A 22,268-nucleotide genomic window follows, 5' to 3' on the forward strand; every position below is an offset into this window, starting at 1 on the left:
TTTGTATTAGGCGTAAATGCGATATCTTTTTATCTTTTGTTCATTTTTATTGGCACCTGTTTTATGTAATTGTAGATTTTTTTTTCGAAAACAATACCAAACTTGTAGATATTGCCGATCTTTTCACAATATTTTGTACGACGTTTCAGACCATCCGCAGAATCGGTTTTCATCCGCAATCGGCCGTATTCGAATTAAATTTTGAAGTACTTTATAAGAAGATCAAGAAATAACATATGATTGATGCATACGTTCATGTTGAAGGAGGTTTATGTCTGCCTTACTTGCTTTTTACACGACGATTTTTACACGCCGATTGAAAATTTTCAAAATGGCGGCGGTAATACAACAGCGCGTCACGTGTTTAAATGGGACGACCTGCTATTTTTAGATAAAATTGCGACGGTCTAAATTATAATCGTTTTGATTTTTTGTATCATTTTGAAGCTAAAACACTGAATTAGTTAAATATATTCATGGTTATACTGACAGAATCGTGAAATAAAACGCTAGGATCGGCGGGTTTAGCTAGGTAGGATCGGGTTACCCGAAACAAATATTTTTTGGCCTTATTACTTGCGATGATCCACGCTTTAAACAAATGAATACGTTGTGTATATGCCAATCACTTAATAAGAATTTAAAGCTTCCATTAAAACAAACCGAATATTCGAATATATTCGAATATGGCAAACCGAATATTCGAATATTGATTTCAGTATTCGTTCCCATCCCTACTTTCCTGATATATTTTAAAGAGCTGTCTATAGAGAGCATGCTCACCTATTCGAAGACATGTCAGTAAAATGGATTTTTTCATCTAAGAGTAGGTCTATTGTCCAAATTCATTATATGGCTTGATGCTTTGATCTTGTTTAACTGCACAAAATGTATGTGTTAAGTTTCAAGCAAGTATCTACATTAGTTTTGGAGACCTTTTACCATAATCCATCTCAATAACTCTATAAAGTTCAATTAAATATCTGCACTGACTTTAGAAAGAGCAACTTGTATGAGAAACTTCAACATAAATTAAAGTCCAAAATGGGGACAATATTTTTTTAAATTTATGCTCGAGTTATGGGACTTGATGTTGTAATCTTTTGATATTACCTGGGGGGGGTGTGAATGTGAGGTTTTAAGGTAGTAGTTGCAATGGTTAAAATCACAGTATTATACTCTGAAAAACATTTTAAAAGATTCTAAATTAAAAAGGAGTGTAATTCTACAAATACTGAGGTAGAGTAACATATCTTGTCATATTAATTAATGTATTGCCACTATGAGCAAATATACCAAGTTTCAAGTGAACATCTTTAGTAATTAAGAAGATATTGGACTTAAAAAAAAAACAAAAACAAAAAAAAAAACGCTGAAGCCAGGGTGAGTGCAATAGCCTCTCTTATTCTTCGGAAAGTCTAACTAATATGGGAGGCAGAAACCAGGCTGCACTTGCTGTGTTTGGCCAAATGTGTGCTTCGATCAATATTCTCACTCCAAATACAATTTTTATATCTTTCCATTAGAAACCTCAAGAAACAAATGCACATAAATGTGCCATACTTACAAAAACATTTGCATAACATAACTCTTAAGCACTTGTAGCAAGTTCTTTTCATGCAAAGCACAATTCTTTCAAGCAGAACATAATAAAAGCAACTGTCAAATGAAAAGCAAACAAATCATTCTCAAAAATGCTTTGTAAAACTCTATGCAAACTGAAGAACTGTGACAAATAGGAAAAGAAATCCTTACTGTTTTTGGAATTTTAAACCTAATGACAGAAGAGACAGAAAAATTAACAACGAAGTGAGTAGTTTATCACAAAACAAAATCTGCACAAACAATTTGACTGAACCTTGTTATCAAGTACAAACCAAGTTTATAAATTAACGAAGTGCAAAATTAATCTTAAGTCACTAATTTCAGTAAAACTGGAATAATCTTTTATGAAAATTTGTAGAGAATTTCATAAAAATGTTGAATATTTAAAATAGACATTTTGTTCACATGCTTTAAGCTGAACATATTTTTCTACAGAGCATTCTGCAATACAACTATGCAGTGTAATAAAAGTTTGAAACAATTCTTCAGTTCATCACCAGTCAGTTAGATTACAGATTTCAAGCTGTCTGTTTCCTGACAGGTTTTAAACAACTTTTGAATGGATGCATAAAAGTCATTCTATGAAGCAAGATTAGTACAACTTTTCCCTGTATACACTTGCTTCTACAGTAAAGAGTGTGAAAGTAAATCTGTTTTTAGTTTTACAAATGTTTCATTAACACACTTCTTTAAATTTGGTAAAAATTTTCAATATTTTGACATTTGTTTGTTTGATTTTGGTTTATTTTTGTTTATCGATAGTATTTCTGTTATGAAACAGTGGTCAGTTAACCTAGACAATGTGCAATTATTCTGTACCAACACCGACTTGTTCTCTACAAGTAACTGACGATTTCTCTACATGCACCAAAGGTGGAGGATAAATATTTCCAGACATGTTCTCTTCTGTCACATGATCAGAGAACATAATTATGCCTTACCCGTGGAATCAAAGTCATGACCAAAGCCTTACGCTCTACCTTCTGTTTTACCGAGCTGACCAGGCAAGAACTGTAATGTTCTGACTTTGAACTCCACAGTGGCAGTCTTTACGAAATCCTACAATTAAGCGAACTAGTCCAAGAATGAAATCTCAACCTCTCTACTGTAAATATAATAATTAGTAAAATGCAGCAATCAAATAGTGGCTGCACAACTGTGACAACACTCTTTCTTCTCAAGCACAATCTGGGATACTCTTTAACAAGGGAGACAATAATCAATAATCAGGGTTATACTAAAACAAGCCCATTCCACAACAATTTACAAGCAAAAATGGAAATAAAAACAAAATAATACCCATAATAAAATCTGTCTTTTTTGAATATATACAAACATAAAAAACAAATGTATCCTCAACATATGTTCCAACACGGAGGGCTGAATTTCCATGCAAACAAATAAACTTGTACATGATTTATCACACTGCTTACAGTATCAACTTTAGCACAAAATTACAGACATAAACAATGACACACATGGTTATTTTATACTTGTTTATAAAAATAGTAACACCTGCAGCTGTTTAAAACATTTGTTAACATTTTCTCATGATTTTCAGAAATAAATAGAACAGACTACACAACAACTCAATAAGCCACCTTCTTCAAAATAATTATCCAATTCCCAGGGCTTCTCATCAGGACATTTGGAAGCTGACATTTTAAACTGGGGAATTCATGTATTATAATTGCTCATTTAGGGAAGAGCAATTTATCAAAACCAACATTTTTTCCTTCTGCAGAGGAGGAAATTGTGTGCTTTCCTAATCCTAACATGAGCTCATTGTTTCCTTTGTGAAAAATAATCGCTGATTTTTTTTTTATTTTTAAAGTTTCTCTGTCATAACTGGAAAAAAAACTTGTTTTCAATTGAAAAATTGTTGAATAACTGCCTCTGTTATATATGGATGAAAAGCCCCGATTACTACACAGCAACATGGTTCTCTTGCTGGTAAAGTAGATTCAGGAATATTCTATGGCTAATTGAAAGCAAGAAGAGACTTACAATTTTCTTACTATCTGGAGATGCCAAAGAAGTTTTTAAGAATTTGTGAATATAATCTACTTACATTAACAGGCTAGATGTAACCTGAAAGTTGCTGTAGAACAAACATTTTTCTTTAATTTGACCAATGTGTTAATACTGTCTGTGTATGATTCTTTAAGCAGCTGCTATAAAATGAATGGATCCCGGCACTCACAACTTATTTATATATACCGAATAATGCTATATCCGAGTTCAGGAACTATACCAAAGTTCAACCAGATCAGACCAAGTTCAGTAACTCACAGTTTACTTTTTATTTGTTTATTCATTGAATTTTTCTTACTTACACAAGACTGCTCTATAAAGATATGGTAAATATAATAGCTGTCAAAAAATACCATCAACCATTCCAGCTATATTCGCTCTTCATTCAAGACATGTTGAAATAATACCTTATTAAATTTTGCAAACCATTTCTTCAGACAGATTTTTTTTATGTTATTGAATGTTCCAGGTTACAAAACATGTCAAGTTTAGAAAATACTTTTTCTACTTCTAAACCATTTTTTTTCCTCCAAATAAAAATGGAAAATTATTACTTGGAACTTAGATAATACAAACTAAATAGATATAGGGCCAGGCGTATGTATATAACAAACCGAGTTCCAATTAATTGCTTTTAATCTGACTTCTTTCAAAAACTTAGTCCTATTTTTCAAAGGAGAAAACAAAAACTTGCGTTCAATCCAAAAATTACAAAACAGATGACCTATGATATCAGTCACACAATTTTCAAAAAATCACCCATTAAAAATACAGCCAGACATGACATTATCAATGAAAACTGTATGACAAAATCTTCTTGAGAAAAAGATGCGTAAGATTTGAACATGATATTATTTCACATGAAGTTGGATGTGAATATGACAACAAAGAATAATTAAATTGACTAAAATGTAAATGACTGTCACATTCAAACAAATCCCAAATAAATAATGATACATGCTGGCAGCATTGTATGAACTCTTCATAATCCGAGACACAGAAACTCGGCGACTTTTCACTCTATGTCAGATTATCGCCCGTTAGTTCAAAACACAGAATCAAGCAGATCATTTTCCTATGTTTGATGAAGGTAGTTCCGACACTGGTAATGAAATGAGCAGCTGTAGTCCATTAACAGCTCATCCATTCTGTATGCATTTGAACGATGTTGATGATAATTTGGAAGCCTAAGTTTGAGTCTATGTTATACAGGAGTACTCCGACCAGATTCTATACAACTAGAGTTTGATCCTGAAATATGCAAAAAGTCAATTTAAATTACAGCTCAAGAAAATGTCTAAGTACAAAAAAGGCCAATATTTCAACAAAATGAAAGTGCAGCAAGAGTTACGCATCCTGGTCATTCACATGGTATAATCATGGAGAAGACATATCTAAAGTTTCATTCAGTTGTGATGACTATTGAAACAGATATTGCCTCGAAATGTTCATGAGGTATCTACATTCTATGCCAACACTTAGGAATAAAGGAACGGCATCCCATACTTACCTCATGGCAAGCTAATAAAATGTTGTTTACATTCAGTTAAATGTAATTACATTTCTTGTATCTGCTCTTTGACGAGTCCTAATTTTTAGCTAGTATATTTAGTTTTCTACATTTCAACAACATGTTACACAGTACAAGTTTAAGACACATTTCATCCAGAAACTGAAATACCTGTACCTGTTTTTGAATTGGTAGATAATCTTGGACCCCAGACCCGTACTGTGCCATCATCTGACGCACTCGCCAGCATGCTAGGCACTTTGGGATTCCAATGAACACAGTTGACGGTGCGTGAGTGACCTTCTAATATAGTGATAGGCATCTCACGTCTCACATGCCAAATATATACTTTATTATCTGAAAGGGAATTTTCAATAAAAGTGACTGAATTTTTACTTTATCCTCTAACTTCATGGTACGAAATTTGTCTGCTACACGTTCTAAACAAACCATAAAATTAAAAGTTGTTTGATTGCATTAGGATTTTTTTTTCACTTGTATTCCAGCCATATTACTGTACTCTATTTACCGGGCAACTGTTCCTAGAATCTGAAGCAGTACTGACTTGCCATAACTGACATCTTCCCAACATGATTCAGAGGTTTTGTTTGTTTGTTTTAGGTTTAAGGCTGTTTTCAACAGTATTTCAGTTATGTAATGGTGGGCAGTTAACCTAACCAGTGTTCTTGGATTCTGTACCAGTACAAACCTGTTCTTCGCAAGTTTTTTTTTTTGTTTTGTTGGATATAACATGACACCATTGTTGTTGTTGGGTTTAATGTCGCACCAACACAATTATAGGTCGTATGGCGACTTTCCAGCTTTGATGGTAAAGAAAGACCCCAAGCTGCCTCTCCATGCATTATTTCATTACGAGAGAACACCTGGGTATAACCACTGACATTACCAGCTGGATGGCTTCTTCACATGAAGATTTCAACGCCCCGAGTGAGGCTCGAACCCACATCGGTGAGGGGCAAGTGATTTAAAGCCAGCAACCTTAACCACTCAGCCATGCAGGCCCTGTTCTCCACAAGTAAATGCCAACTTTCCCACATGAATCAGAGGTGGATGACGAATGATTCAGACACAATGTCTTTATCAAATCGTAACAGAGAACATATGCCTCGCCCAGGGCTCGAACTTACGACCCCGCGATCCATAGATCTGAAATCTCCCTATTGAGCTTAGGGGGCGGGCTCGATTCAGAGGTGGTCGACAAATAAATTCAGCTTGTTATCAAATAGTCACTGAGAACATCTCATCTTGTCTGCAAGTTAAACTAACCACCTCTTTATTCATAATCTTGTTCTCTATCTATAATCTGCTGAGCTAACTAGATGAACCAATGATATTACTTAACAAGAGCACCGCCTTGCGGGTGCTGACGCTCATCTGATTTTTTTTGTGTAATAGAAATATTGTCCTACCCATGATTTTCTAAGTCTAAAAAGGGCCATCATTCTTGCAAAAAGCAGGATAGAGTTATGTTTCTTGATGTACAGTGTCCACTTATGATGGTGAAAAACTGTTGCAAGTTTTAAAGCAATAGCTTTAATAGTTTATGAGAAAAGTTGACTTAAACATAATACTCAACCAAGAAAATGATTTTCTAAGTCCAAAAGGGGCAATAATTATTGCAAAAAGCAGGATGGAGTTATGTTGCTTGCTGTACAGGGTCAGCTTATGATGGTGAACAAGTGTTGCAAGTTTCAAAGCAATAGCTTTGATAGTTTAAGAGAAAAAGTTGACCTAAACATAAAACTTAACCAAGAAATCTGATATTTTCTAAGTCAAAAAGGGGCCATAAATCTTGCAAAAAGCAGGACGGAGTTATGTTTCTTGCTATACAGGGTCAACTTATGATGGTAAACAAGTGTTGCAAGTTTTAAAGCAATAGCTTTGATAGTTTAGGATAAAAGCTGACCTAAACATAAAACTTAACCAAGAAAACTGATTTTCTAAGTCCAAAAGGGGCAATAAATCTTGCAAAAAGCAAGATGGAGTTATGATTCTTGACGTACAGGGTCTGCTTATGATGGTGAACAAGTATTCCAAGTTTCAAAGCAATAGCTTTCATAGTTTAGGAGAAAAGTTGACCTAAACATAAAACTTAACCAAGAAATCTGATATTTTCTAAGTACAAAAGGGGCCATAAATCTTGCAAAAAGCAAGATGGAGTTATGTTTCTTGCTATACAGGGTCAGCTTATGATGGTGAACAAGTATTCCAAGTTTCAAAGCAATAGCTTTGATAGTTTAGGAGAAAAGCTGACCTAAACATAAAACTTAACCAGGCAACGCCGACGCAGACGCCGACACCGACGCCGACGCCGACAACCGCTCAAGTGATGACAATAACTCATCATTTTTTTTCAAAAAATCAGATGAGCTAAAAATCAAATAAAATGCAACAAAAAGAATTATTTACTGGTTTTAAACACAGTAGATAGATCAGCTTTACAAGATTACAAGACAAAGAGTTGATTATAAATTTTATTGAATCTTGGAGATTAAAGTTGAACCTGCCTTAGCAGTATGAAGTATAAATTCCTTGGTGGGCTTGTAATTTCAGGTTTGACCCCATTCAAAATAAAGCAATCAGAAATTTCCAAATTTGAACCAGAGGCTGCCCTAAATCTACTACAGTCTAACCTGCATTAGCAGACACCTTCATAAAGCTTGGCTCCGTATAATGGCCAGCCTAAAGTCCGATGGATGAAAATCCATATATAATGAACCTTTATATAGTGTGACCCTCTCTAATGCAGTTAACGGCTAGCAATTTTGCAATATAGTGGTCATTGCCGCATTACAAATATCACGCTGGTGAATTACATAAATGTATTAAACATGCAAGTGAATAATTCATTAACTTTTAAAATGCTATTTTGTTTTTTTTTAAATTTTATTCTAATGTTCTAATATGTATAAATACGTATATTAATATGTTTTAAACTTTTATAATGTACCTGGTATAAAAAGAATTAATAAAATACAGTTTTATTCTGATTTTCGTTTACCTAACACTATGTTTGAAAATGAAAACCTTTATATAGTGGTCACCTGCCTTAAGTGGTTAGTCTTAGACCACTGTAGACAGGTTAGAGTGTATATCATACAAATTATGTAAACAAAAGTAAAACAGTTCGCACACACTATGACCATTGTACCAACTAGGTATGTGACAACTAATAGCAAGTACAATTTACCTTCACTTCCACTAGCAACAAAATCCTGATTGAGACCACCAAAACATGAATGTATTGCATAGGTTCCTTGTGAGACACCTTGAAATTTACGTACAAGAACACGATCTTTAAGGTCCCACAAATGGACTCCCTGGAAATCACATAACAAATAGCTGACACAATCTTGGCAATTTATGTATTTACATGACTTTTAAAATAAAAGCTTTTCTTGAAAATAATCTACCGGAGTAAATTTTAGGTGTTCTAAAATCTATTGAATTTTTATACTACCCATGTTCAAACAGAGATAAGTATACTATTGATGTTCAGACAGAGTTAAGTAAATTGGGAATTTGTGAATTCAATAAACTATGAATTTATATTATCTTACATAATGCTTAAATAAAAGGATGAATTGTTTTAATGTTAATAGTGTTCTAAAACCTATTTCCTTTTACGTATTGTTAAGAATTTATAGATTTGATAATAAAAGAGAGAATTTAAAAATTTGATATGAAAAGTGGTTTGAAAGTTTCACCAACCTGACTTGCTATATTCAGCAGGCATAGCCGTCCTGTTTCATTTAATGTGAAAGACATGATAGGGTGTGACTCCTGAATTCTACAAAACAAAAACAGTCACACTGACCTACCATAAAGACATATATCCATCAAAATAATCACATGTATCTAAATAAGTTGCAGTCCTGGACTGCAATAAGTAATTCTTTTTTTACATGAAATGCATATCAGTACACTTCTGCCAACATAAATATAACCTGCTCTATCTACATATATCTCAGAGTTGCTAAAAACCTTATAACTTTCTCAACTAAATTTCTGCTTGCAAGTATATTTTTTCTCATTTTTTGTTACAGTAAATCGCCATGTATGATGTACTTATGGATAACGTGCATTCTGGGATTCAGCTTAATTCCTGGGAAAAAACTTCTGAATCAGTTTCTAGAAACATCAAGTCATTATAACATAAATTGACAATCTGACAACTTTTCAGCTTAAGTAGTGAAGGAAGACCCAGGGTGCCAGTCTTGTCATTTTTCAGGCACAGCAGGTACCTGGGTTGAACTTAGGACCTTCCAAAAGCAAGCTGAAAAGTTTTTTCATATGATAAATAATGCACACAGAAGAGAAGTGTGGGCTGAGATGCAAATATATAGTCAACAACCTTCAACAAATGGGTTAAGGGGCACCTGCAAGACAGGCCACGGTTCTGACAAAATGCAAGTGACAGTTATGGTTCCTGGCCTGAATATTCAACTAATAATGATTAACAAGTGTGCTAAGTTTCAAAACTTAAGATACAGTAGTTTTCAAGAAAATGCAGACCGAAACAAAAATCTCAGCTAATGCAGATACCAACACAGACATTTAAGTGTCACAATACCACATAGAATTTTTTAAAAATCAGACAAGCTAAAAACTGACGTCACATAAAATATGAGTTTATATTTATTTCTTATGCTTTTGCTTCCACTTTTTCAACATGCATACAAAGAATATTCTGCATTTACTTACAAATGGCAGTCTGTAAGTTCATCAAAGTTGTAACCTCTGATGCGGAAGTGTGTGTCGGCAGCATAAACAAGTTTACCGTCTACCTGGCAGGCAAGACATTGTACCCTCACTCCTTCCCAGGAGTCTAATACATTACCATCTAAATCCTAAAGTTCAATTTACAAGAAATATCGAAAACAATTCACACAAAGTATAATATTCATTGCTATGATGTAAATACTTTCCATGATAATTTCTGTAAATTCAATACTAAGTCTATATAAAGAGCATAATACAAGACCCTTAAATAAACAAGAGGGTCACGATGACCCAGGATCGCTCACCTGAGTAACATGAGCTACATGTTTCAAATGTCAAACTGATGATAAAATATTAAGAGTCAGTAGGTCACATTCATGGTCAATGAAATTCAGTTTTACGATTTGTGTGCAAAACTGTGTATGTCATCAAAATTTCAAGGCTGTATCTTAAAAAACAAGGAAGTAGGTCAGTAGGTCAAGGTCACAGTCAAGTGACATCATATTACTTGGGGTCATCAGGTAATTATAATTAAACAGTCTTGGAAATAGGATCAGATGATTTTTTTAAGTATTTTTCCTATATAACTCACATAAAAACTAAGTGACCGCAGGGCGGGGTCTCTTTTAACCCCAGGGGCATAATTTGAACAATTTTGGTAGAGGACTACTAGACATTGCATCATACCAAATATCAAAAGCCTAGGTCGTATGGTTTCAGACAAGAAGATTTTTAAAGCTTTTTCCTATGTAAGTCTATATAAAACTTGGGACCCCCAGGGCAGGGCCTCTTTTCACCCAAGAGGTACATTTGAACATTTTTGGTTGAGGACCATACGACAATGCTATAAACCAAATATCAAAGGTCTAAGTGTTGTAGTTTCAGACAAGAAGATTTTTAAACTTTTTTTCCTATATAAGTCTATGTAAAACTTGGGACCCCCCGGGGCTGGGCAATATTTGACCACTAGATGATGCTACATACCAAATATCAAAGCCCTAGGCCGTGTGGTTTTGTACAAGAAGATTTTCAAAGTTTTCCCTATATAAGTCTATATAAACCATGTGACCCCCGGGGCGGGGCCATATTTGACCCTAGGGGGATAATTTGAATAATTTTGGTAGAGGACCACTAGATGATGCTACATACCAAATATCAAAGCCCTAGGTCATGTGGTTTTGTATAAGAATATTTTCAAAGTTTTCCCTATATAAGTCTATATAAACCATGTGACCCCCCGGGGCGGGTCCTTATTTGACCCTAGGGGGATAATTTGAAAAATTTTGGTAGAGGACTACTAGATGATGCTACACACCAGATATCAAAGCCCTAGGCTCTGTGGTTTTGGACAAGAAGATTTTTTAAGTTTTTCCTTTCGGTTGCCATGGCAACCAGAGTTCTGCATGGAATTCAATTCTTTGAACAATTTTAAAAGGGGGCCACCCAAGGATCATTCCTGTGAAGTTTGGTGTAATTCTGCCGAGTGGTTTTCAAGAACAAGATTTTTTTAGAAATTGTAGACACACTACGCACGACGGACATCAAGCGGTCACAATAGCTCACCTTGTCACTTCGTGACAGGTGAGCTAAAAATCTGTGCTGTTAGTTATGCCAAAGATTCAGCAGTATAGCAACCAGAGCTTTAAGCACATTGCTTGCAGACTATGGAGTACATTGAGAGCTTGTTAAAAGTCTGTTCAAAAACATATTTCTCCTTACAACACTTCACAAACTGATCAGTTACTCTTGTCTTTTAAGTATCTCAATCTGTGTGTCTAACTAGGTGTTATGCCTGCATATTTACATTTGTATTTGTCTGTGCAGTGGAACCACTCAAACCAGCACCGTCTAAAATTGGAAATCCCACAAAACAGAACAGTTTTCTTAGTCCTGAATTTTAATCTTCCTTTTACAATAAACAAGAGTTGTCACTTTTGGTGACCAATGCCCCAAAGCCTGCCCAAGAATGCTACAGTTGTCTATGCAAAATATGCCAGAATAGTTTAGGTATGAATCATTTTGTGACCTTGACAATGATCTGAGAGACCCGGGTCATAAGTGAGACACATCTTCTCAATATGATTAACATTTGTGTCCAATTATTTTCAAATCTCTTGATAAATGGCAGAGTTATGGACTAGACAAGAAACAGACCATGTTAATCTTTAGCTTTTAAATGCGACCTTGACCTTGGAGCTAGGGGTCTGGGTCTTGAGCACGACATGTCATCTCATTAGAGGGAACATTTATGCCAAGTGATGTTAAAATCCCTTCACTGATAGCAGAGTTATGGACTGGACATGGATCAGACCATGATAACCGTTGACTTTTAAGTGTTACCTTGACCTTGGAGCTAGGGGTCTGGGTCTTATGCATGACAAATCGTCTCATTATGGGAAACATTTATGCTAAGTTATTTCAAAATCCCTTGATGAATGGCAGAGTTATGGACCAGACACGAAACAGACTGTGTTAACCTTTGACCTCTGTGACCTTGACCTTGGAGCTAGGGGTTTGTGTCTCGCGCATGACAAGTCATCTCATTATGATGCACATGTATCCCAAGTTATTTCAAAATCCATTTACGGATGGCAGAGTTACAGCCCGGAAGAAAATTTACCTAGATTCACGCACAGACTGACAGAGGGACTGACAAAAAACTATATTTTCTAACCCTATTTTTTGTATCTTAACAAAAGCTACATTTTTCACCTAAAAGCAATAACTTACACATTGATAAAACTGTCCCCTAACACCTCCTGTAACAAACTTTCTGCCATCACAATGCCATGATGCACTGGTTAAACTATCTTCAGGAGACTGACTCATCTTCACCTTTAATTCGCCAGTCTACAAATACACATAATGTAAAGTGAAGAACCAGTCTTCAAATGCACACAATATAAATGAAAGAACCAGTCTACAATTTGCAAATGATGTGAATGGAAGAACCAGTCTACAAATCTGAATATTTTTAGGTGAATCATTCTGAAAATTCATATGACATGAAATGAAGACAAACTGTGCATAATATACATTTGTAAACTGAAGACAGAGTGTAAAATTCACAAAAGTTAAGTCAACATTCTGTCTATAAATGCAAATAATGTAATCTACAAACTGAATTAGTTTCAAATGAAGATTGCATCTTGAAATGAACATAGAGAAAAGTACAGAATCAGTCTTCAAAACTGATGATTACATAAATAATGTACGACTACTTACCAGTCTTGTTTTGAAAACCAGTGTTGAATGAATAACAAGGCAAAAAAGAAAGTAAGATTTGCTGTGAAGAGCTGGACTAGGAAGAAATACAGCACCATTGTTACTGTCAGCAGTAATAACAGTGAGAAAACTGTCTGTTTTATAAAGCTTTAGTAATATATAAAATTACTGAAACAGCGAACTTTACAAAATATTATACACATACAGAGTTCTAAATGACCTGATTTACTAAGTGATGAAACAGCTTCATTTGAAAATAATTACCAAGACATTCCATAACCAGAGTTCAGAGCAGTCGTCAGGTCCACAGGCTATGATGTATGTACAGTCTGGACTCCAGGCTAGATATGATACCCCATATGAATGGTTTTCAAATGTTCTTTTGTGTTTTACTGTGCCCGATTCCTAAAATGAAAGTAACAATTTGGTCATGTTTCACAATTTCATTTGCCAAATACATTTATTAGAAGAATGCATAGGAGTTAGTTAACACAACCTTTAACAAACATTGTCTTGTTTCCAAATAACTGATACTTTTGCCACATAAAACTTTGGACATACTAAATCCACAGAGAATCAAGTAATTTTTCAAGGTCAATATATCACAGAGACAGTGGCAATCCCATCTTGTGCAAAGCCAAATAATTGGCAAATTTATTTTCATGTTTTCCCTCCTGGTCTAAACCACTGTAAACAAGATGTTTACTCACAGTCATACTCAATGTAATGTGTTTTTATTTTACCTTTTCAACATCCCAGACTATGAGAGTACCGTCCTTTGAGCCGGTAGCCAGCATAGTGCCATCCGGTGAGAAACGTAGGAACCAGACATCATCACAGTGATCATTGAGCACTTGAGCTGTCTGACATGGAAACTGCTCCCTATGCATAATTTATCATGAAAAATATCATTTCCTTATTTACATATACAGAGGTCAATAAAATGTTTTACTATAAAGATATCATTATGTATATTACACTAAGAAGAAACTGTTCTTGCGTTTTATTTTCAGAATTTGTTAGGTAATAAGTAACACAGAAGTAATTTAGGTCACATGGTATTTTTCAGCATAAAAAAGGGAAGAAGACCACAGGTGCACAGTTCAACCATAGACTTCCTGAAAGCCAGCTAGATAGCTTCCAAACATAGGACAATATACGCCTGAAGCCTGGGTCTAACCCATGGGGATGTGAAGCTATTGATTTAATGTCAATTTATCTTCCGTAGAGTACTCAAGAAGCAATTGTTTAGTTTCAGCTTTTTGTTTATTAATGACAAACTTGATCAAGAGACTATTGCAGTTATGTACTTGTTTGATAGCATGAAAGCCACATAATCATGATGTACTGGTTTTGACCCTAACAATGCAATGATAACAATGAAATTTGATTTCCATGTTACTGAGACAAGACAGTCCAATCCAACATGTGATGGCATAAAAAAATCAAAAATCTAAACTTATGACAAGCTGAAATCCCTGAAAACTAGACGAGTCTTTGTCCAGGATAATATCCATCATTGAAAATAACCTCTCTTAATTAGAAAGCAACTGAAACTGAACCAGTTGTGTGTTCTGGTGTGGATTATGGAGGTTCCACAGTGCCTGTCTGCCAAATAAGTGGACTTCGGAGAAACAAAAACAAATAAATATACTAAAGTTGTTCTCCAAACGGCATAATACAATGCTAACTTACTTGCTACAGACATGATCAAGTAAAAGTGAGACATCTTCTAGAGTATTGGTGGACTTGGTGTTATGATATGGACATTTTTCTTTCTGTAATTCTACAGCTTGGTTCAGTAACGTCATCAACCTTCGTGGAGGTAACATTACTGATGGAGGCAGGAATGCTACAAATACAAAATATAATCCACATCAGATTTGTCCAATAACAGGACTGGTTCTTTTACAACCTTTAAAATATAAACTTATGTACAGTTTCTTAACATACAAAAGGTAAATAGGAAGAAATCATGACTAGAGGAATAACACACTGGTGGTAAATGCGCAATCCAATTCCCACTGGGAAAAATGCTTAAAACAGGTTGCATTCTGGTGCTGGTGTTGTGCATCAAAATATACAATATTAAGATAGGTGGGTTTTTATTTTTGTTAATAATGGCTCATTTACGAGTTTGTTCGAAATATGCAGAATGCTATTTGACACAAAATGAATAAGGATCAATAGGTGTGAAATACAAGCTTATCAATTTAAGAATCAGCTCTGTCATCACAAAAAGTCTGCTGATTCAAACTGTCAAAAAAAGTACGGAATCATGAAAAATGCCAGTTATCTAATTTGTTTGCCTACTTTCTCCAAATGTGACGCTTCTAATGGTCAAACATATGTAATATAGTCATCAATATAGTCGCCAATTTGAACTTGATTTGCTACAGAAAAAGTAGCTTGGGCATCTGACCGTTACAGCAAAGGGAAACCCCGTGCCTGTCTCTTAATGAAAACTGCTGATAATTTTACAACCTTTTTCATAAAAGAACCATCCTACTTCTTTAGCAGTGCAGAAAACAGATATCATGCTAACTTAACACAAGTTGTTAAGATTTTTACTCTTTAAATCATTATAAAATTTTGAAACTATGTCACAATTACCTTGAAGTTTTTCAATGAGCTTCTGTCTAGTCTCTTGACCTTTACCCGACCATTCTGCCATCTCGTGTAAATCTTCTGGATTACTACACATCATAAACCTATTTGTGAAATGTAAAATAATGGTATACATCACTGCTTGAAAAGGATAGCAGTCTCCTCTTCCTTGAAAACCTCCACATACTTTCATATATTTGTCGATGCTTTTAAATATGTGGAATTACTCTTCATCTTATATGGTAAAATTGCACACTTGATTATCATAGTGATACCAAAATATAAAGTTTCTGAGAATAATGAATTATGAAAGACGTTAACTGAACAATTTCCAAATTTATTGTTGACTAAATACATTCCTCATGCATGTGATTAGACATGACGATAGGTCACAAATGTTCCACTTTCAGTATAAAGCACAAGGAAAACAATCAATTATCAAAGGTTCTTCCACATATAAATAATGATTATTCACATTATCTCATAAAACCAAAAAAAAATCAAAACATGAACACTATTTCTCAGCAAAACTTAGCAATACTGAGGATACAACACAAAGTACTTAGGCATTCTGTGTCACTTACGAGCTGAGTTCATGAACTCTTTCTGTGTTATATTTCAGTGGGGTCAGTTCATGTCTTAGGCACTGCAAAGCCTCTAGAACATGTCCATCTTCCAGCAGCTCCAAGAACTTCTGCTCCATAATAAGAAAACGCATCTCCTGTTAAAAAAAATAATTTAAAAGCATAATATTTTGTCTTTTTGGCTGTATTGAGAACCTTAAATACCCATTTTGTACTTATCTGGAAAGAAATATCACACATAATGCGTGTTTAAAACTCAGTTTGATCTAGAATCCTAATTGGATGCTTTATACTATATACAGAATTACCATATGTTCCAATAAGTACCTGTGCTAAAGATCAATCCTGTCATGGTCTGAGATGACTCAAGAACAGTAAGATTGACAGACATCTGACAAGGTCATCCAGCTATATGTAATATATTAGGGTTATTATTACATTAGCTCAATCTGGGAGGCGGTATTTGGCTCAAGAGGATTTCTGCCAGATCGAATCTCATGAGGCATCCAAGCGCCGAGTGTGATCCGATCTTAATCCATGAGAGCCGAATACAAAATCCCAGATCTAGCTACTGTTATAATGACCCTTTTATTATATACCTCTACTTTTTGTTTGTTGTTTTGTTATTGAACGAAATCTTCAAAGTTTATCGATATTAAAATGGAACTACAATATAAGTGAAATTTTTATGTGCGCTATTCATAGATCTGCGTCAGGTAATGCATATTAATGAATGTTGTCCGGCAGCATAACATACGGAAGGTACAATACCCAATTAAAAAGGTACAATGAGGATTTTTTGTCTGCCTGTTCATATTAAATTGTGAAATATAAGCCCATTTTTGTTTACAAAATTTATATAGGTATATAATAAATAGACATATTTTGAAAATAGGCATTTACCAGTATACTGTCTGACTTCTCCACTAGTGTAATCAGATCCTCCAAATCTTCATCAGCCTTCAAAATAACACAAAAAAACATCTGTTCAAATGTCACAAAAGTAACACATCAACTTCATTTCAGCTTCATAGAAATCACAAAAACTTAAGTATCTAGAAAGAACTGGAAAACTTCTTCAATTAAGTGTTCTCTTTCAGTGATTATGTTATAGTTATCAAAGAAAAAATAATCACTGGAAAGTTTCATGCACATCTGTCTACAATGATGCTTATAAATATTCAAAAGGTAATGGTGTGTGTCTAATAATCTTTTTTTTTTTTTTTTTTTTAGGGTAATCATCAGCCTCATCATTAGCTGGACCGCAACAACTTTTTACTGAAATTGTATATGTTTTATTAAGTTCTAAGTTGCATCAATAAAATGCAAGGTCAAATGGTCGTTTTTCGGATTAAATGGTGAATAAAGAAGACACCTAAGAAGCACAAGTGACATTCCACAAGTCAGCTTAACAGCTTCCACAGTTGAACATAAACAACTGCTGGACATTCTATCACAACTTACCACATCTGATTCCCCAGACATTGCATGCGATGTTCTAAAACACTTACCTTACTCCACTCTCCTGACATTATACAAGATCTAACTATGCTTTCTGCTGGATCATATGTTCCAACAAACTTACCTTACTCCACTCTCCTGACATTATATGAGATCTGAACTTGGCTGCTGCTGGATGTTCTAACATGCATCCTGACTCCGCTATCAACTCATCAACTGTGTGACTGAAAATACAAATACATTATAATACAACCTCTGCTTTTCAATAAAGTATGACAGTTTCATTTTCTGAGAATAATGAAACAGACAGAAATGTCTCTGGCTTAAAGTTAAAGCCAAGTGTTTACTAGTAAGCCTTTGCACAATACTAATCTAGTTGTATGGACCTAATCTATCCACCTTCAACTACAGATTAATTCCCATTCTGGTATCATTAACAGATGTAAGCACATTCAACACAAGAAAGAAGACGTTAATACTGACAGTGAGACTGAAAAACAGTTAAAAATAGCGAGAGGCCAAAACTGACCAAGGAGTCTCCTGTAGCGAAAAAAATGCGGGAAAATTAGAACTAACATGACGTGAGATGTTGTTTTGAAATAAACATGCAGAACCGCCTTTAAAGAGTCAAATATAATTTTTTTTTTCAGATCATACCAGTATGCACTAGTCCGATTTCCAAAGCAATTTTTTCAATCATGCAGCTCTTATGCTTACACATATCTGAAGCTCTTACAGTTAAAGTTTATAGAGGCTCTGTCATGTTTCCTAACATTTAAGAAATACTGATGTAATTTAAAATCTGACCAAATTTCTTATTATACCAGAGGTCAAAAGAAAAATTAGCTATCTGTTAATGTAAATCGCAGATTAGACAAAGTTTTAACACGAAAGCAGAAAATGGTGCTAAACAAAAAACACACACACACACATGTATGTGATACTGCCTGATAAATGTGGATCCATTTTTAGCAACATGCTTCTAAGAATTTCTCACTGTGCTTGATTGGTTAGCATGTGTTGCAGAGTATTCTGTAAATGAGTATCAGCTGTACATGTCCATGATGAATATAGTTTGTCCTAATAACTATCTTTTAAGGTAATTCTGTTATATAAATAAATAACAAAAAATATATTGGAAAGCTGTAAAAATATTGCCATATTCATTATGTTTAGAAGTATCTACAATCTAGCTGGTAACAATGTACCAAGCAGCTCCGGTTTCAACTCTAAAAGATACTGCTGACCTCAATTTTGTTGCTAGGGATGTTGAATATGGTTATACTCATTTTAACTAAAAACACAAATTATTAGGCGTCTGGCTTAACACAGGCTAGGCTTCCAGTAGTCAAACAAATTTGACGCGATCCTAGGAAATATTGAGATAATTTTTTCATATGGGCAATATCCCCACTCGCGTCAAACACTTGAAAGATCAAAATAGTGGTTCCAAGCAATTTCCGATAGCATTTTCGTAGCTTCCCACGCTGTATGTTTATGCTGATTATGTCACGAATTGGCCATAAATACACATAAAACTTAAATGTATCGAAAAGGAATTCAATTCCTCATTGATTTATGTAAAGATTATCAAATAATATCCAAAATTACGAAATTTCTGGTGATTTAAACATATGTATGCTCTGGATACGATTAACTTTTACTGTGTCTACACGCCAATATGCGCAAGCGATAAAACCAACAACTTTACATGACTGTGTACTGTGATTTATCCTCCATTATTTTGGACGTTCAAAATTTTGACGTTTAGATTGCCCCTTCACAAATATAAAACAATCTGAGCATCAAATTATTTTGACTAGGCTTCCAATTACCATATGGTTAGACACTTCCAAAATGCAAACCTTTAGCAACCTCAGCTGCATAATATCATTACAAGTAAGTGTTTGATAGCTAAGCTTTTTCATCCGGTAATTATTCCTATCCAAAAAAAAAAAGAGAGAGAGAAAAAGAAGCAACGGGGATTTGACCTTTTAGTTGCTAATTTTGAGATGACCCCTTATAATTTGACAGCTGATCGCAACAAATATATCTTTAGCCAGATTTGCTTGTCAAAAACAAAGAAATCATACAAAATTGTATTATGGAAGGAAAACATGTTGTATTTCACAAGGACAGAATGCAATGTCACTGCATTTTGTCCGACGTAATTAGAATAATAATCCACAAAATGAGCCTCAATTTGGTTGTCGCTGCTTACTTTAGTCCGAGTCCTCTTAAATGTTGTCCAATCAATCGTATAATATCCACATCGGATCTTGACATTGTCTTTTGTGGAGAAGGCTTATCTGTTAGTTCACCATTGAACGTCCCCTCACAGGTGCCGTTTTGTTGCGAAACTGACGGCATCTCCACGGTTTCTCCATTGTGTTGCTGTGTAGTACCATTGGTCTGCATACTGACGCAAGTTTTAAGCTTTTTCCGCGGTGGAGGGGTCAAACCACCGCTCTCGGAGTCGGACGACGATGCCAGTATGTCAGTGCTCGATTTTAGGGCTTGTATCTGTCTGGATGTGCAACCCAGAAGAGAATTTTTGAAGAAAATGCGACATGTATGCACAGAGCTGTGATCGACTCTCCAATGTTTTCCTTTATGACGTCACGTGCACTTTACCAGGGATGATGGGAAATATCGCTGGGAGAGATTATAATTTTGTAATTAATTGCATCAATGTTTGCCACCTGGACTATTTCAGATATCTAAAACTAGTGTTATTAAACTGTTGTTTAAGTATAAAATTAACATAATATGCTTTATTGGTCGTTAATCTTTATTTTCCAAAACTGAAATCGTGACGTCATAATTTCCGTCTGAAAAGGCCACGCCTACTTGTTTACATTTCGCCAGGGACATGTATGAAAAGGGATGCAAAGCTGCAACATTGTCAACATGAAATTTTCACAGGTTTCTGTGACGGTCATAGCAGCTACAGATACTGTTACCCAGATGTAACCCCATTGCGGATCCACAGACACTGTATGCGTTATATTCACAGTCAGATGCTTGATATCCTCAGCAAATTGTTTTGATATAGATAGGTCATACCGGGCATCAGTGATCATAATGTAGTAGAAACAAAAGTCAATACATCCGCAGGGATATGTTACCAGAAGCCTCGCAAAATTCCCTTGTATAAAAACGCAGACTGGCAGGAAATAAAACAGTCATTAATTGACTACCACCAGGTTATGACCAAAGAAGGTATACATACTCCGCACTAAACACAGAAGAGTTACGGGTATTTCTCAAATACCCTAAACAACCTTACAGAAAAATGGATTCCATCCAAACAGTCAACTATAAGAGATCACCTCCCATGGTAGACTGGCTCCCGTCCCCATGTTTGTTCTTATTTACATATATATGTTTATTCATTAAGAGGGAAGTAACTCCAGCAGGTTGTTTCTACATTTACTTTTTTATTGCCCCTGGCTCCGAACATAGGTATGGTTCAGACATCAGATAAAATGTGCTATTTTAGAGGCTAAAGATTTTCTTATTTTGCTTGCAGTATTTATATATATATATATAAAAAAAAACATGCAGCCAGGGAGCCAGGCTACTCCCATGGGTCAATCAGGAAATTAAGAAACTATAATCAGAAGGAGGAACAGAGCTTTTAAAAAGGTTAAGAAAACTAGCTATTCTTCTGATCGAGAGAAATTTCTAGACTTAAAGCATCTAGTGCGGAAAAAGGTCAAAGAGGCTTATGGCCAGTATCTTGAGCACATCCTAAACTTGAACAACACTGATGCCTCACTCCCAAATAAACCAAATACTAAAACTCATTAAACACTCGAGACAGGAATCTTCCTCTATCCCTCCTCTTAAGTATGAAAATAAACTCCATCTGAATGATCAAGCTACGGCAACAGTACTGAACAAACAGTTTCAGTCTGTTTTTAGCCCCAAATCACCACTAAACCGCGCCCCGCTCAGCAAAATGAAACTAACTCCAGATGGTAATTCAGTCCGTACTATGCCAGATATTAGGATAGGCACAAATGGTATTGAGAAAATTCTCAGCAATCTGAACCCCCATAAGGCCAGTGGTCCTGACAAAATTAAGCCTATAATACTTAAAACACTCTCTGTAGAACTATCCCCCATCCTTGAGGTCATATTCCAGAAATCCCTGGAGGAAGGATCACTTCCATCCCAGTGGAAATCCGCATATGTTGCCCCCCATTTTTAAAACAAGAAATATCTTTAAAAATGATGGTCGGCGAATTGTAATAAGGAAAAAAGTTTATGAATTTTTCATCTAACATTCATCTTTCATCTAACATTTTTCAAATTGCAAAACTAAACACCGCACTTTAACAATTTAAATGGTTTTCGTTTAATTTTTCGCCAAGGTTTCGTTCTTTAGCAAAGTTTGACCGTAGTCATATCACATAGATAAACTGTATGCAGCGTACCTTCATTTCAGTGTAATGAGATTCAGTCCTTATATAGCATATACATAATAAAACAGA

General features: G+C 35.0%; 1 protein-coding gene across 1 annotated transcript; it reads right to left on the minus strand.

Annotated features, from left to right (window-relative positions):
• Positions 1 to 438: 438 nt before the first annotated feature.
• On the minus strand, positions 439 to 20,386 carry LOC128558959 (WD repeat-containing protein 26-like). Its single transcript, XM_053549468.1, has 14 exons — positions 19,991 to 20,386; positions 17,894 to 17,993; positions 17,212 to 17,268; positions 16,309 to 16,445; positions 15,731 to 15,828; positions 14,813 to 14,969; positions 13,861 to 13,999; positions 13,382 to 13,522; positions 12,623 to 12,742; positions 9,875 to 10,020; positions 8,882 to 8,960; positions 8,361 to 8,490; positions 5,327 to 5,506; positions 439 to 4,890 (listed from the first exon to the last, which is right to left on the minus strand). The coding sequence occupies exons 1-14, from the start codon at positions 20,185 to 20,187 to the stop codon at positions 4,844 to 4,846; spliced, it is 1,728 nt and encodes a 575-aa protein (XP_053405443.1). The 5' UTR covers positions 20,188 to 20,386; the 3' UTR covers positions 439 to 4,843.
• Between the last annotated feature and the right edge of the window lie 1,882 nt (positions 20,387 to 22,268).

The sequence above is a fragment of the Mercenaria mercenaria genome, chromosome 1 (assembly GCF_021730395.1).
Source record: "Mercenaria mercenaria strain notata chromosome 1, MADL_Memer_1, whole genome shotgun sequence".
NCBI lineage: Eukaryota > Metazoa > Mollusca > Bivalvia > Venerida > Veneridae > Mercenaria > Mercenaria mercenaria.